The sequence below is a fragment of the Streptopelia decaocto genome, assembly GCF_964273445.1.
Source record: "Streptopelia decaocto genome assembly, chromosome: 1".
NCBI lineage: Eukaryota > Metazoa > Chordata > Aves > Columbiformes > Columbidae > Streptopelia > Streptopelia decaocto.
In genome coordinates this window covers 117242743-117259872 of record NC_138663.1, presented here as the reverse complement: position 1 = coordinate 117259872, position 17130 = coordinate 117242743, and the positions used below count along the sequence as shown (strand labels likewise).

At 43.3% G+C, this 17130-nt stretch overlaps 1 protein-coding gene across 1 annotated transcript; it reads right to left on the bottom strand.

The window, feature by feature from the left end:
• Window positions 1-956: 956 nt before the first annotated feature.
• Window positions 957-16575, bottom strand: TMPRSS3 (transmembrane serine protease 3; the record flags this gene model as incomplete). Its single annotated transcript, XM_082076336.1, has 12 exons — window positions 957-1157; window positions 2622-2764; window positions 3718-3813; window positions 5414-5583; window positions 7099-7264; window positions 8078-8121; window positions 8855-8980; window positions 10016-10139; window positions 11971-12087; window positions 12980-13090; window positions 14980-15124; window positions 16558-16575. The coding sequence occupies 12 exons, from the start codon at window positions 16573-16575 to the stop codon at window positions 957-959; spliced, it is 1461 nt and encodes a 486-aa protein (XP_081932462.1).
• Window positions 16576-17130: the final 555 nt, after the last annotated feature.

The window sequence follows — 17130 nt, the reverse complement described above, 5'->3', positions numbered from 1 at the left end:
ACATTTCTATGTGATCTGCTCTGGATGAACCTTCTTTAGCAGGTGGATTGGACTAGATGATCTCCAGACATCCCTTCCAACCCCAACCATTCTGTGATTCTATGATTTGGAAATGTTATTCTATCTTCTTTAGCTTTGTTGAGTGACAGATTGGCCTGTGATAGCATAAATCTTCATGTGTAATATAGGTTGTGAAAACAGAATGTGTCATACAGTATACAGATGGGAGACTGAACTGAAATTACACACATAACCTTATTTCAGGCATTTCCTTGTCTGTGAATGCTTGATATTGGCACTTTGGTTTGAGGAGGAAATCTCACATATTTCACAAACGAGATGGGGGCAGGAGTGGCTTCCTCCTGTGCCATCATGGTGACACAGGCAGCTGTCAGCGCTGGGGGCTGTATTGCTAGTGCTGGAATAGCATCATTGCTATTCCTTCTTTCCTTCCTTCCTTCCTTCCTTCCTTCCTTCCTTCCTTCCTTCCTTCCTTCCTTCCTTCCTTCCTTCCTTCCTTCCTCCCTCCCTCCCTCCCTCCCTCCCTCCCTCCCTCCCTCCCTCCCTTGATCTCCAGCAGCTGATCTGGAAAGTCTCAGATCTCACACAGATCCTCTGTCATATCTACCTGAGCCATTTCAGGGTATCTGAGACATCCCTATGGGGATGGTGGATACAACCTAAGGCTAGGTGCAGATCCTTGCCTTTCTGCAGGGACACCTGTGGGCCAGGCAGGACAGCCTGGGGTCTCTAAAATGCCTCTAGATGCCTCTGCTTAGGCACCAGAACCCTTTCTGGGAGTCAACCTGAAGCACAACAACTCTCCCTGCTCCACTGGCTGAGCCCGGCATCTCTGGCACCACTAGAGGGATGCTGACAGCATAGGACCTGGTCTCTGGAGAGTGGCACACCCTCGGGTCAGGGAAAGGTGTCTGCAGCGTCCCCCCACTTCCTTGTCACTGCAAAGCAACAACCAGAGATGGAGACACAGGGCAAAACCTGACCTCCATCTGTTCGTGTATCCAGTCGAGGAAGGAGGTGGTTCGGCTGTAGACACCCGGCTTGTTCTTTTCTGCACAGCCTACTCCAAAGCTGGTGGTCCCCACCAACTTCCAGATACTCATATCTTCACATGCTAAAGGGCCTCCACTATCTCCCTGGAGGACAAAGAGAGAAAACAAACATTAGTGCCCCAAAAAAGGAGGGGAGTTGTCTGTTTGGGGAGATAGAGGAAGAAGCATAGCCCAGTAATTCAAAGTCTCCTGTTTCTGCTCTGCTCTGGATCCTCAGAAAAGGATATTTTTATTTCCCCAATTAGCAGTACAGTACAATAGAAACAATGCTGAAGCCTGCTATTAAACAACATTTAGGTGTTGAGGACTATGTCTGTCCTGCAAGGCACGGCATTACTAGTCTGCGGTCTCCATGCTGTGGTCTTGTTTTCTCACAGCTGCTTCTCTCAAAAAGCTCATAGCTATTGAGCTGAGCTAAGCCCGGGTGCCAACAAGAAGCTTATAACCCACCTCCTTCCCTGCCTGCTTCTGCACACAGTCTCACACATTGCTTTTCTGGCCCTTCCCAGACACTTTGCTAAGCAGATTCAACTCACTGGACTCACATCTAAGTACTGAAAACTAATAATTTACTTTGCTTGGGCAGTTTCCAGCCCTATAAGCAACAGAGACAGTACAACAAAAGTAAAAAAAAAAAAAAAAAAAAAAGTAATTTGGAATAAGCCTGTCCCTTTGGCAAGTAGGGCTCATTGTGCCACATGGAGCCATGTGCTGAGTGTGCTGCCTTTGGGCAGCTCTCCCAGCCTTAGTGACGTGCTGGTGCTGGGTACCTTGCTGGGGAAGTTGTGCAAACAGGCACTTAAATTAAGATCTATGCACTTAATGCCTTTGCTTTGTCTTGTCCCATGCTTACTGGGGACTGAGAAAATCTAGAAACACAAAATTCTCCCCCAGCCCTTGCTCTTCATCTATGACTAGCTAGGTGAGTCCACATTAGTGTGTATGGAGATGAGACCTGGCACTAGGTGGGCACTGTCATGACTCTGACAGTGATTTTGAATCATCACCACCCTGTGTTGTAGAGGATTCTCTGATCCATTGCTACTGTGAACCCATCTCCCACAGAGTCATTACCAGTCCTCCGAGTTACTTAAACACTTCTCCCTTTTTTCCTTCCCCTGCCTCACTCTACTTTTTCCAAAAGCACACGCTTCTGCTTCTTTATCAGTATGTGCTTTGGCTGCTTTTCACTATGGGGTTTCTACACCTTGCAGGTCTCCCGTGCTGCTCACAGTGCAGTGCAGAGGCCACAGCCAGGGCAGAGAAAGGATGGCACCATGCTGTAGCACAAGCAAGAAATTAAAACAATGTCCTAAGTAAATTTGGTTTCAGAAGCAGCAGATACGGTCTACAGAAGAAACATAAGAAGGGAATTGTAGCATATGAATGCATGCAGTCAGTGATAGATATTCATGGTAAATAGAGTAAATGGCACAAAACTAAATGTTTGCCCAAGAAAAGCCTGGGAGTGCCTTCTGATAGCTTATCACTCATGTTTTTCCATTTCTGCTCTTAATGAGCACAATTGCAGTTTGGAAACTTCCATACCTGGCAGGTGTCTACCCCTCCCTTTAGGAAACCAGCACAAAGCATTGAAGAAGTTATGATCCCACCATAGACATCCCTGTGATTGCAAATTGCATTAGAAATCAGAGGAACACCTGCATAATTCATGATGTCGGATGTATCACCTGTTAAAAAAACAAGGAAAAAAACTCTCTATCCTTGAAACTAATCTCCAATTATAAACAGAAAATATTTTAGTATATGAAGAACAGGCAAGAAAGGCTGAAAGAGATATCATTAAAATGGCAGCATCAAGTAAGGAAACTAGGTGTCTCATCACTTACAGAATCCAGTGACTAGCAACTCTATAAAGATGTAGATTATCATAGGATGTAATATAAAGCTGCACATCGTATGTTTCTACTTCAAACTAGGCAGTCAATGACAGTAATGAAGTTAAAAGCTACTTGGACACTGTCTCAAATTCTAGTCTCACAATTTGTTTTGAATTTATTACCTGTTCTGTCAGTCAGCAAATCATCTGACAACATCTGATTTATTTTATAAATATCTATTTTATTTTATTCAGAGTTTGAATGGATCATTTCTACAAATGAGAGTATTTGCACGCTGTCTAATGTCAATTTTTATGTGGTAAACCTTGCTTTCATTTTTTTCCCACCTATTGCTATTATCTGTAGGTCAGGTAACATACTGTTCTTGTTCTCTGAACAATGGGAACATGTTAAATGAGATTAATTGGAGAATTATAAAAAACAGTGACCTAAGAATTCAAGCATTTTCACACAAAAGTGATTCAGTATGTATTATTGATTAACATGACCTGTGAGTCATGGTAAACAAAAGAAAGAATTCCCTTTTCTTTGTGCCATTATTCACAGATCCAATTTCTGCATCATCCACCCTGCCTGAAAATGCATACATGCTTTCTCTTGAAAAATGCATGGTGGATTCTTGCATTAATGCTGTGCTTTCTGTGCATTTAGAAATAAGTCTTCTTTTCAACCCCAACTATTCCAGAAAACTGACTGCTGAACAATGGTCCAACCAAATCCTGTATTTAGTATATGTGAGATGCTTTCATGTAGTGCAAACAACAGCAGACCATTTAAAATACCTCCTTCCACAGTTGCTCCCCATCCTGACACCCAGCACATTTTCCCTGCTGGGAACTGTTCACCAAAATTAGGCAGACAAATTGGCTCTATGTGACCTATTAAAAAAAAAAAAAAAAAAAAAGAGGGAGAGAGAGAAAATATAAATGCTTTTTAAATTAAGCAAAAATGTTGGCTTGCAGTGAACGTGTTATGAACACCATCCACTCTCCACATAAGTAGTCTGGCAGTTGTGCAGGTCTTTTGTCATTTGGCCAATACCGTAGGTCTGAAACAATACCCACACCAGGCCTAATTAGTTTCTAGTATAAAGCAACAGAAGGAGGTCTTGGCAGGTGAATAACCTGAAGAATGAGCAAACAAGAAATGCACCATTTATGCAGCTTATGGGCAGATCAGACCCCAGAGAAATGGCCATGGCTGACCACAACATGACCACCTGGCACCTCCTAACAGGTTATGTGCAGCAGCACGTGTGCATGTCTCTGTCCTCTTCTGAAAGGGCAAAAAGACGTCTGGGGTGCTCTTGGCATCCCACTCATCAGCTCATAGAGTTTCAGTGCCTCTGTGCTCCAGGGAACTCAATGCCATGCAATATAATCAGTGATGCTTGCAGGGAAAAACTGTGATGTGTCAAGATGAACTGACACTGAGCACAGGGAGGGAAGATACAAGGTATCACTGGGCAACTCCTGATGGTTTGGTTTCCCCCAGTGCAATGATCCCAACTCAAAGCATCAAGCCCCCAATGTGGAGCCTCCAAGTCCCCCAGGCTGCCGTCCTCACCCCAGGGCATAGTGGGTACCAGTTTCAGGTACAGAGCCATTACTGTTCTTGACAGCCTCCCAAACCTATTCCCAAGCAAATGAAAACAGCACTAGCTGAAATATAACAACAACAAAAAATCAAGCTTAATTTCCATTCAAAGTGGCAGTTTAAATTATTTCGAGAGAATTGATTTTGGAACCGACAATCTAGATGCATCAGAGAGAGCCAGCTCCCCTTTGCAGAGAGCTCACAGTGATTAGGACGTATTGGCAGGTGATCATTTAAATTCATACAATATTATTGTACATTATTTCAGTTCACTAACTGTGTCAACTGTAGGTAACATCCTGCTGAGAAAATAAAAGTAGTTTTAATTTAAAAGCATCATTATATTTGAATTGCCTTTTCTTCTCTTTGCAATTTTAGCTTGATTTTCAGCTTTGGACACTGCTGGATCTCCCTATACTCACAGCAAGGACATGATAAAAATCTCCGTGACCTCCAAGTACAATGAGGTGGGGTGTTTATTTTAGATAGGAAAAATATTTAAAAAGAATAAAGTTAATGTTTGCCTATTATTAAATGCCTTCAGTAAGCCAATACTAGAATGGACTGGGAACATTTTGCAGAGCCCTGTGACCACGTTGTTGCTCTCTGTGCCTGGATATCGAGTACAAAGGAGTTCCTGATACTGAGACCGAGGGACTTCTGCTGGGGTAGTCTGAACAGGGATCTCTGCCTTGCCCTCACAGCAGCTATATCTACACTATGCATCTCTCATTGCTCTTAGAGGTGGTGGGTATCTACTCAGCTGTCCTGGGTCAGGCATAGGGCACCAACAGACATTTCCCTATCTGTACTACAAAAGACCTTTCTCACTTTTGTCTAGTAAGGTGAGGAAGTCAAGTGAAAGCTAACAGAAAGAATTACCATTGAGAGGAAGTGTTGCTGACAGTTTCATCAGTGCTATATCGTTTCCCATTGTCTTGGGTTTATAATTTCGATGGTATATAATTTTTTCCACTGAATATGGGTGAACCGGGGTGTCTTGCTGAGTCACAAAACCAACCTGCACACTCCATGAGCTCGGCAAGTACAGGCTGAAACGAAGAGGTAAGAGAGAGTGAAAAACCTTCAAGAAAACCTTCAGGTTTTCTAATTGTCTCCCGGGTTTACAAACCATGTAAAACTCTACAGGCAAGTATCTATAGTCAGCTCTATTTGCTTACTTATCTAGTAATATTGGCTATGTTTTGTGTCTAGTTTCCAAAAATACAGAAAGGGTGACTAATCTTAGTAACACACTGCGTCATTAGTATATTATCTGTGCAGCTTTCTACAAACATATGAGAGTTTTGCATTGGCCTACCTATCTGTCCTCCTGCGTGACCCACAGCAGTCAATGCTACCGCCTGACATGTCTATGCTCAGCCATCGGCTCAGCGGCACTTGTGGCAAAGTCTTTCCAAGGGCAAGACTTTCCTTCTGGAAGGATTTTCTGCCCCCAGTTGATGAGCAGCCACATCTTTCAGCCTCCAGCACACGAGCAGCTCCTCATCTCCTGGCTTCACCCTACTGGGCTAACAGTGGGTTAGTGGCCGTGCAGGGAAAAGGCTCCAGGGATGTGGGTTGTGTTGCCAGCTCCCATCCCCTTCAGCCTTTGAACATGTCAGAAGCAACCGGGTTGTGGGGGACAAAGCTAAGGACAAAAGTCCTAAAATGCTGAATTCCTAAGTAATTATTTTCATGGCAACACAGGGCTCTAAATAGGATCTGGGAGTGGGGTTTGTCTGTCCCATCTCTTCTCTCTATTGGGTATAAAAGCATCCTATGGGACTTGCTCAGAAGCGGGCACCTGTGTTGTGGGTGCGTAAAAGTGGTCAGACAAATCCCATTTTAGCTGTCTAAATGACCTGGGTGAAAGTGGGCTGGAGTTTGTAAGAGGGAAAAGAGCTCTCCTGCACTATTAGCAACAAATGAGACTGCAAAACTGAAGAACTCATAAATAAGAGAGAGGGCTACCTTTACAACTACACAAAGAAGAGGAGTCCAAATAACTGTTTAGTATCTATTTACAACTCAAAGACTACTTCAACAGCATAAAAAGGAGCACTGGATATGTTGTAATGGGCACTAAGTGCAGTACAACTCACTAACTACCACTGATTGATCCTGTCAACTTGAAAAGGATCATGGAATTTACTTTGGAGCCTCTGAGAACCAGAAGAGCCAAGTACATATTCCTCCTGAGCTGTTAACTCACATGCAATGTACAGAAGTTGCAGATTGGGACACCTAAAGACTAGCATTGAAGTGTTGTTTTAAGCTGATTTCCCAGGAAGCTGGAAGTGTCCAGTATATTGGAAAACTAGAGCCCCTGATCTGAACCAATTCTTGGGGAGCCTTTTTCAATAAATACTTGCACTTGTGCAAGAAGAGAAAGAGATGGTTTGAATGTTACAGAGCAATCCTATGAAATAAAGATAACCCAATCTCTCCTGAAGTTTATTTTTAAGACAAAGTACAGTGCATTGGCCTTCTTCTGCAGTGGCCCCACATCCAGACCTGCTGCAAGCGTGGTGAGACACACTGAGCAAGGTGATTTAGGAACTTACTCATAGACGCAGTGGGCGGCTGTGATGATCCAGCGTGGGGTGATGACAGACCCTCCACAGAGGTGATGTCCCTGGAACTGCAGGCTGACCTGCCAGGGCCACTGCCGGGGGGAGGACGCATTGCCCCCCACAATCCGCGGCCCGTAGCTGGCCCGTGTCCCACACACTGCCAGAAAGCAAACGTTATGGTCCGTGGAGGAAACACACTCATGGTTTTGGACACCTTCAGCCCCTCTACTCCTAGCCTTGCTGAGTCTGCGAGGTGTCTGCAGCAAGACTGTGCCCATCCCCATGGCTCACATCTCAGGCTGTGCCTGACCCCAGAGGTTTCTCCTCCCCGCTCCCATCCCTGCAGCAGCATGACAAGCAGCCAGAATGGGGGCTGTGGGGCTCACATCTTCTCTCCTGCAGATGTAGTGCTCAGCTGAGCTGCAAAACCCACTGTTCTGCCCTCCTTAAATGCACAGGGCTTCAGGGGCACACACAGACAAGCTGAAGCATCTCCTCTTCCCTGGTGATTATTTTGCTGTTGTGTGGTTTTGTTTTTGTTTGTTTGGTTGGTTTTGTTTTGTTTTTGTTCTGTTTTTTACTTCTTGTAACCTGATCTGAAAACTAGCTGACATGGAGAGGTATGGGATGGAAGTTCACATGTTAAGACAGAATTTACTTTCTCTTACCAAGAGGTCAAAGAGTTGGACTTAGAATATCAGTCCACGGACTCCACTCACAGTCCTTATATGTCTGCTTCCTACTGTGATTCTCACCGAAATGCTCCTGCTACCTGATGCTCCCAATCTGCCCTCCCAGCCTATTCTCACTTTCTGAAATTCTTTTAAATTTTATACAAGAAATATAAGTTTTCTTTGGTGTGATAAATTGATGGTATAGTATTCCCTGAGTATACCGTTCCTCCCACCTCCTGCCATGCAGTGGATGAAGGACAGTTTATTATTGTATTCTCACTTTTCCTGATTCTTACCCAAACATTTTAAGATGATCACATTGCCAGAAGTGCATTCCTCTCTAAGATGAAAAGACAGTGCAGTATTAGTTCCAGTCCATGGATACTGGTGCTTTTTCTATATTGTTTCATCTTCCTATACAGCTATGTGCACATAAATATAAGTAGCTCATATATTGAAAAAGATACAAAGCCGTGTCCTAATCCAATCTACGTAGGCCATTTGGCTGAAGTACTTAAGTTAGGAGTTTAGACACCATCAGGAGCCTACAGACCATATGTTCCCCTGATGAAGAGTGGTTTGCTTTTCTGTGAGGGGAGGCACATCAGCAATTTTCAACATGTGATCTGTAGTCTCCTTGGATCCATAACTTGCTTCTCAGTGAAAGGTAACTAAGAAAAATAAGCAATCGTCAGGAGGAAGAAATGGACCATAAAGGGTTCATAAGCCCACTGGGAAACATCTAGAAATCTGTAAACTGAAACAAACTGCATCACAATGGAAAAATATAAGTGTCTGGTGTCTATCCATTTGTAAAAAAGGGGATCATGGAATAAATAGGCTTTTCAAATAGCTCATTTTAAATGCTTCATTGATTTTAATGGGCCTTGGATCAGGCTCTGAATTTGCATTCCAGCAAGACTGCTACTGAACCTTGGTCCATGATGCATAACAACACCAACCACTTATGAAGTACTACATGCCTGAAAAAATAGGCAACAATCTCAGATGATTAGTAATTCTCCTTCTATTGATTGCTTTCTTTCTGTCAGGATGAACAGGCTGAGGCATACCTGAGGTTTGTTGCATTGTGAAGTGATGTCACTTGATCAGCTGAAAACCAGTGGCTGAGGGATACGAAATGTCTTTGAAACTGTTTTTCAACTGCAGCCACAGGCAGGTAACCTGAACTCACGTAACTGCAAATAAACCATAAACACAACTTCCTCAGACAGCATTTCAGTAATCTGTTTAAATAATTCAGCGGTTCTGCTAATGAAAACGCAATGTAGCAACCACAATAATCGGATTCTGACACTTGATAAAGTAATCCTATCCTCCCCAAGAAACATTTCCTATAGTGTGCATGTATTTTTGCCATAATCATATGTGGAAGGCATTTAACTGGTAGTGAAAATAAATTTTAATTCGAATATTGCAATAAAGCTTTTATTGCAACAAGTCAACACATTACCTGAAGAACTGACAGGAACATTGTCTCTTTTTTCTAGAGTTATGATTTGCAACAGGGAGGATGAATAACTTGTAATTTTTTTTCTCATCTTTTTTGTTGAACAATTGAGATGTATTTTATCCAACAAGAATGCATTTAAAGACACTTTATACTGCTAACTATAATGTGCAGAAATTAGAATGACACCATTGTAAGAAATAACAGAGCATCATTGTTAGTCACAGCTTCAATCTCTTTCTCAATTGTGTGAAAGTTTGTGAAACAAATGGTGCTTTGTTCAGGAATGGGATCAACTTAGTAAGAATCGCCTCACCAGGATGTTCTCTATTTGTGAGGTGGACCTTAATTCTTAACAGATGTCATGACATGAACTGTATATACAGTTTTCCTACAGAGAAAGTAAAAGAAATGGAAAATGATCATAAGATTTTTAGTGCCTCACTGACAGGCTGTATCACTACTAGAGAGACAAACAGGGTTCAGGCACCTCCACCCCATAGCAAAGATTTAACCAAAACATTACGTTTAGCTGTCATCCAGGGTTTATAACAGTAATAAACGGTTTTTGCAGTGCACAAGTATTCAGGGCTATTTCCTGCATCATCCCAAATCTCTCCAACAGTAGCATTCACAAAGGTGGATTGTTAAGTCATTTTTTTCTTTTAAAGCACAGACTAATACGAAGTTTCATTAGGAACATTAAAACCCTCATAGTTAGTTCAAAATGCCAAATAAAGTTTCTTCCATTTTGTGTTCATACCTTGAGAAACCCAGGTGTTTGCAGGTGGTATTTCCATACTCTGCTTTCCAGTCGTCAGAGCAGACTGTTCGCCAGGATCCAGAAGTGAACACTTGCAGCACTGCTTTCTTACCACTCAACCTGACTTTGAGATTCAGGAGAAGAAAAGCTCGAGTGAGTTCTGAAGAAGAACCACCAGGTACACAACAGAGTCAATGCGCCTCTGTGGCATCTGCATTTCTTGGCTCACTGAGTTTTTACTAATTGTCCTTTCCATCACTAGGATCCTTTGACAGAATTTTTCTGTGTTTGTTTGTTTGTTATTTCCCCTCGAGGAGGGGAACTACGGTATGCTGAGCTATAACAGCCATGAGAAAATTGTCTGTGCTCATGGGAATGGATAGGGGATGGTAGCTCTAATGCAGATGGAGAAGGCAGCCTTGCCCTCCAGTGAGCCCAAGCAAGCCTTGCTGATTGCAGTGAGCTGGAGCTGCAGATGCTTGTCACCAAGGAGACCTACGATCAAGATAAGTGATGAAAGGTGGTTGACACCACCTGAGCTGCTCAGCACAATCAGAAAGGTGAATGCACTTGCACCCAGCCACCCCTGGGCTGCCATGGAGTTTCCTACCTTCTTCTCTCTGTTGAAATGGGGCTGGCATGTCTAGGCTGATGGGCAGGTAAGGGCTGGGGAGATGCGCGGGTTGGGAGCTCGTCTCCCAAGGACTCCCTCATCACACCAGCCTGTCTCTGCTCAGCACAGCCCTTCGCTGTGGGCAGCTCTTCGCACCAGCCCTGCACAGGGCTGAGCCAACCTGTGGAGCCAGCATGGCTATAAGCCGTGCTGTATCCAGCCCTGCAGTAAATGGTGACACCAGCCAAGAGACTGATGGGGAAACACTGCAGGAGGCCCAGGTACAGAGTCATCACCTACAGTCCCTTCATCCTGCCTGTCACCATGTCCTCTGCACCCTGCACCACAGCCACTGCCAGGGCGCAGAGCCACAGGGAGCAGGAAGCACCTGGACCTGGGAAAGAACATGTCTACATGGTCTCCCCAGGGAGAAGGGAGGCCATGCACATGGTCACTAGTGGACAGGTGTTTCCCTCAGGTGCCCATAGGCCAGGGCTACAGCATTGCAAAGGCAGATAAGAAAAGCAAATATATCACCCACAGTTTCTGCAGAGGCCCAATGTCTCCCTGGGGAAAACATGCCAAAGACTGACAGAATTGTGTGGGGTTAGCTGGGGTCAAAAGCTCATGGTTCCTGTCATTCCTCGTATTGCACAGATGGAATGCTGTGCTGCCTCCTTACCACTGGGTACAGGAGTCAGAATTACACATGTACTGATCTAAAAATCAGTTATTCTGTTTACTAATATTTCTCTCCAGTGGCTGCAAACACCAAAGTCATCTTCCATAGCACAGGACAGGGATGGACCATTTAAAATGGCGCTGTGATGCTTGAAACCATTACAGAGGGAAACTCAGTCACAGGGGCATGCATTTCACACATGAAGCAGAAAACTCTGCAGTACTCAATGCACAAAAGGCAGTGCTGATCTCTCCAGTTCCTACGTTCCTTAAGGTATTAACAGGCTTTTGCAGTCTTCAAAACTGATACAGTGCAACTGCGTGCCAGTGAATACAGAGGGTGCTGTATATACAGACTATAATGCAGTGGAGGCAGAGAAAATGCCAGCAGTCAAGAAGCACCTCGACTTCTAAGGGAGAAAGATGCCTGATATGGAAGTAACAATAATCAGCAATCCTCATATTTCTCTTAAAAGCAGTTTGATTTCTCATAAACTGTAAATCAATACCTCAGGGAGACTGATCCTCTGAAATGATTTAGGTAATCCATCAGTGTCTATCTTTCTTGTCTCACCCAAACTCTTTACAACATGCATTTCTTGATGATGTGCCAGATGCTACAGGAGGAGGTAGGAGGGACTTATAATCAAATTTAAATTACCACATCCGTACTCATCCTCCCCTTCTTTACAGTTGAAGACACCATTGCACCTGGCTGATTTCTGGATACACTTAAAGGATGATCGGCAGCGAAACTTCCCAATGCAGTTGTATTGGACTAACAAGAACGAAAGAAAACAGGGTGATGAAAACACATGTGGATATTAATTTAACACTTCTGACTTCCATTATCTGGCCAGATTTCTATCTTGCTAAGCAAAAGACAAGTCCTGTACTCTAGGAACTTTTGAAATTCAACCGGGAGGTTGCTACATGGTGCTGCTAAACTCATCCATTAATAATGACTTCTAGGAAGAATCAGCCTTGCTGTCTGTGCTGTCTTCCCACCTCCCTCTACCCAGTTTATGTTTCACTCCAGGGCGAGCTTCTATCTGGTGCCTCAGCCCCTCAGCAGCAAAGCAAGGAGACCCTTGCAAAATTCAACCAGTGCACTCCCTTCCTGAGGGGATGCCTCAACCTGTCACAAGCTTATCCCTGCTATAGGTGTGCAGGCAGTGTTCTAGCATCAAAGTATTTGGCACCTAGAACTAGGCAGGTCACACTTCCCAGTCATAACTCAACTCATTCTACCTTTCCTTTTCCTTTGTAGAAGTTGTTTGTGATAGGGGAAAGTTCTTTATTTCTTCGAAAACAAACTTAGAGAAGTGAATTACAGGAGAAAAATATGGTGTGTGCTACCTGAAGCCTCCCCCAGTTTCTAACCTCTTAGTTCAGCACCTAAGATGAATCAGTGAAGTTTTACTAGAGAAAGGTTTCCCGGAGCTGTGGGTTGTCCAGTGTTGTAAATATTACACCAATCCTCTCATGACTGCCAGATCTATTTTATCCCTACATGTAAATAAAATTTAAAGCCATCACATCAACAAGATTTTTTACTTCAGCAAACAAGCCACAGTAGCAGTTTAATTCCATTCTAAGTAAAAGGCTCATGAAAAATTAAGCATTTGAATGGTTAAGTGAGAACCTAATGAATAACTAATAGTACTCACCACCCAGGCCAATCGCAACTGCTAGGATTACTGCAAGGAATAAACCACAGATATATGGAAAGTATTTTAGGGAGACAAAAACATGGCACAACGAAGTTGGTTCGATATCTCCTAGAAACCAGACAGAGAGAACAGATTCTATGAAGTTAAACCAGCTTGAGTTTGCAATGAAACAGATTTATCTATTATTAAACTAAATGGCAGTGGTAACCCCTGCATGCACTTTGGGAGCTGACCTGACCTGGATGGGTTTGGATCCCCTGGCTCAGGAACTGAGAAGGCTCCAAGTGCTTTGGGGCTGGCTAGTGCTCTCAAACACCTCTTTAGCATTTGCCACACAAGGTTCTGAATCACGCCCTTACAGAACATCTGGCCTGTCCTCAATGCGAGTGAGAATTTGAGCTCTAAATTTCTATTTTTGTGGGCTACATCACACTGTGAGGTTTACAAGTATATGAGCACTTCTGAAAATGTGAGTCGTGGAATAAAAATGTTTTGTTTGTGTACTCAAACCTGTGTGCAGGGTACAGCTATAGTCTCTGAAGACTTTGGAAAGCTCAAGTGGACTAAAAAATTCTTGCAATAGAAACAGCAATGAACAAACTAGTTTGAGTCTCCTCCCTACAACCGTTCCTATCTGTGGTGCCTCCTGACTCTTGCTGGCACCAAGCCCGTGGTCCCAGTGCTCCCTCCAGTCATAGCCCCAGCTGGATGCTGCTCTGAGCACTGTGGGACAATTGAAATACTGGGACAAGGCTGGAGGCCACATAGCTCTTCCTTGTGCACTGGGGAGCTAAGTGCCATGCATGCTGCACTTCTCCAGAGCTGGGATAACAGAGGCACAAGAAACAATTAAGAGGAGCACAAAGATTCAAACAGGAGCAGGGATATTGGAAAAAGACAGGACTCCAAGAAGGAGGAATGTCACTGGTCCTTTTGGACTTGGAAGGAAGGTTAGCTGAAAATGATAGAAAGCTAAATATGTTAAAAACAGAACCTCCAAACTAGTCTTGAAAAATATGGGGAAAGGCAATCTATCCAAAGTTTTGCTATAAATACAAGGAAAAAAGCTGCATCTAAAGTCAAAATATGCATTAGAAGTAATTGCAGGACATGTTTCATGAGCTGGAGCAGTCCTACTCACTAGCCACCTCCATGGCTAACTGCAACTTAGTGGTATTATCATCCTGGAAGACACCACCACCTTCCACTGAAAATGATCAATGGTCCACTCATTTCAAACGTATTCTGATACACAAAGGGCAAGCTGTGGGAAAATAGCATACACAACTTGATCATGGGTACACACAGGAACTGGCAGAACCTTGTCTTCAATTTTAATTCATGCAGCTCTTCACTCCCTCATTCTTAGAGCCTTGAATTTGAGATTGGCAGACACAATCAGTCAAGGATGAGGAGTGTTTCCCAGTGCTTATAGACTCACAAGCAAATCCCAGCCTACACAGACTCTCTCAGCAGTAGCTAAATAACTGGTTTTGACAATGTAGTTGGTGTCTGGTACACCAAAATTCTTGGACAGCTGTAGTAGCTAATGGACTAGAAAATTAAATTGCTCTATCTTCATCCTCAATGCCCAGCCTGCCTCTGTTGAAGTTAATGATTATTTTTGCCATGAAACCTATAGGAATATATTCAGCTGTATTTTATATTCAGTTTTTCAGCGGACCAATTTCGAGGTTGGTAAAATTTCAAATAAGCCATTCAAAAGTGTATCTGAAAAGCGTGGGCAAATAAATATTTGCTGTGTGGCTGAAGTGTGTGAATGATCTGTCTGTGAAAAATGCTTGCGTACACAAGCTGACACAAAGTGTGATCACCTGTTAATATGCCTGCAAAACTTCACAGCTGGGGGAGTGAGGCTGCATTTCTTCTTCATCTAAGTGATTGCACTCTCTGACTGAGTGGACAAGCATAGTTTTGCAAGGCTAAAGGCCTGCCAGTTAGATAACAATGGTCAAAAAGCTCTGCAGTATCCCTACCAGATCCATCTGCAGTGGGGTCCACTTTCACTTGTGGTATGCAAAAAAATCTTTTGAAGGAAAACTGAATTTCTGGTACTGGTGGTTCATCTTCTGTCACGGAGATGATTTCAAGACTTCCAGAAGTGGTATTTGTTTCTTGTACCTAACTCAACAGGTTTAAAATACAGAAAGGAAAAAAAAAACATATTACCTTTCAAAATGTTATTGTAGAATCATAGAACAGTTTGGGTTGGAAGGGACCTTCAAAGGTCATCTGGTCCAACCCCCCTGCCATGAGCAGGGACATCTTCAACTAGATCAGGTTGCTCAGAGCCCCGTCCAGCCTGGCCTGGAATGTCTCCAGGGATGGGGCATCTGCCACCTCTCTGGGCAACCTGGGCCAGTGTTTCACTGCCCTCAGTGTAAAAAAATTCTTCCTCATGTCTGGCCTGAATCTCCCCTCCTTTATTTTAAAACCATCTCCCCTTGTCCTGTCGCAACAGGCACTGCTAAAAAAAGTCTGTCTCCATCTTTCATATAAGCCCCTTTAAGTACTGAAAGGCTACAATAAGGTCTCCCTGGATCCTTCTCTTCTCCAGGCTGAACAACCCCAACTCTCTCAGCCTGTCCTCACAGTAGAGCTGTTCCAGCCCTCTGATCATTTTTGTGGCCTCCTCCGGCCCCTCTCCAACAGGTCCATGCCTTTCCTGTACTGAGAGCCCCAGAGCTGGAGGCAATCTATTATGTACTTGATGTTCACAAGAGGATCTCTTATAACTAATTTACTAGCAAACTACTGAAGTTAATTTTTGTTCAAATTTGTCTAAGCACTGCAGCTACTTTTAATAACTCACACTGGGGATGTGAATCCATCCCTTGCTCTTTAATTGCAATAGGAAACAAGGCTAAAAAGCGTATGACACCCGCACAGCACCTGACAGGATTCTCATGCAGGGGCTCACTGAATTTTACTCCAGAAAACCTTTGATTGCTTTCTGCACAGTAAAAACAATTAAACCAGGCAACACTAGAATTCAGGGTAAATGGATTTGAAATGCTAATTTCTGACTCTGGTTCTGCACACTGTCACTAGCAAAAGGAATCAGATTTTTGAACTCACAGTGGTGTGAAACAAGTTCAGATTTGTTAAAGACAGTGGAGCTGGTAAGCTGTAAAAGCAGCATGTTTGCAGAGTCAGTCCCAGAAAATGCTTACAATGACATACTTAAGACGAAGAATACATGTTTTATCTGTGTCACTGTATCTTTAAGTCACCTGGAAAATCTTATCACCTTTAACCAAACAACTGCAATAAGGTTTCTACTCTTTCATTTGATAAAATTTCATGTACATGTCAATGAACATAAATTTTATATATTTATATATAAAATTTAATATGGAATCTGCTAGCTTTAAGGCAAATAAAAGTACACTTTGCTGTGCATGACTTTTAAATATTAAAAAAAACCCCTTCTAATTGTTGCATAAGTTGTCCATCAGGAAACAAAACACCATGGTAAAGAACATTACACGAAAGCTAAACACTGATGTATCATTTATTTAGAGGATATTGCATGCTCCCAAAGCTTCACTCACCTCTTCCTGAGAAGTCATAGTTAAAAGCAAAACTGTTTTCTTTCTTCATTATCAAAAGAAACCAAAAGGAAATTCTGAGGTTGCTAAGCCAGTCTGCTCTGGAAAGTTTTTCGCTGAGCTGCCCACGGCTGCCCGTTCAGTCATCTGTTGCATACGGCATTATTATGGCAGCAGCCTGTGAAATTCAACCTGGTGAGGGGTATCGGGTAGCCCCGGATGGCATGGCTGTGGAGAGGGGAAGATAAAAATTCAGCACGCTTTTTAATTAGCCTAAGAGTGTCAGGTAATATTGTAGTATTTGAAAACCTTTCTGTAATCCCTTGGCAAAAGAGCATCACAAACTGTACAGGCTGGCGCTTGCTCATCTTTTATCAGAACTCATGCAGCTGAGGGGACTGCGGGTGGGTTGCCCAAGGCAGAAGCCCCAGGTGCTTCATCTCTTCGGCATGCAAGGCCCACAGGCTCCCCTTGCTCTTCCTTTACTTGGTTTAGCCTTTGCTGTGTGCTTGCAACAAAAAGCACACTTAAAGAGGGTTTTTGAAAGAGACACGTGGTTTAGTTATGGATGACTTT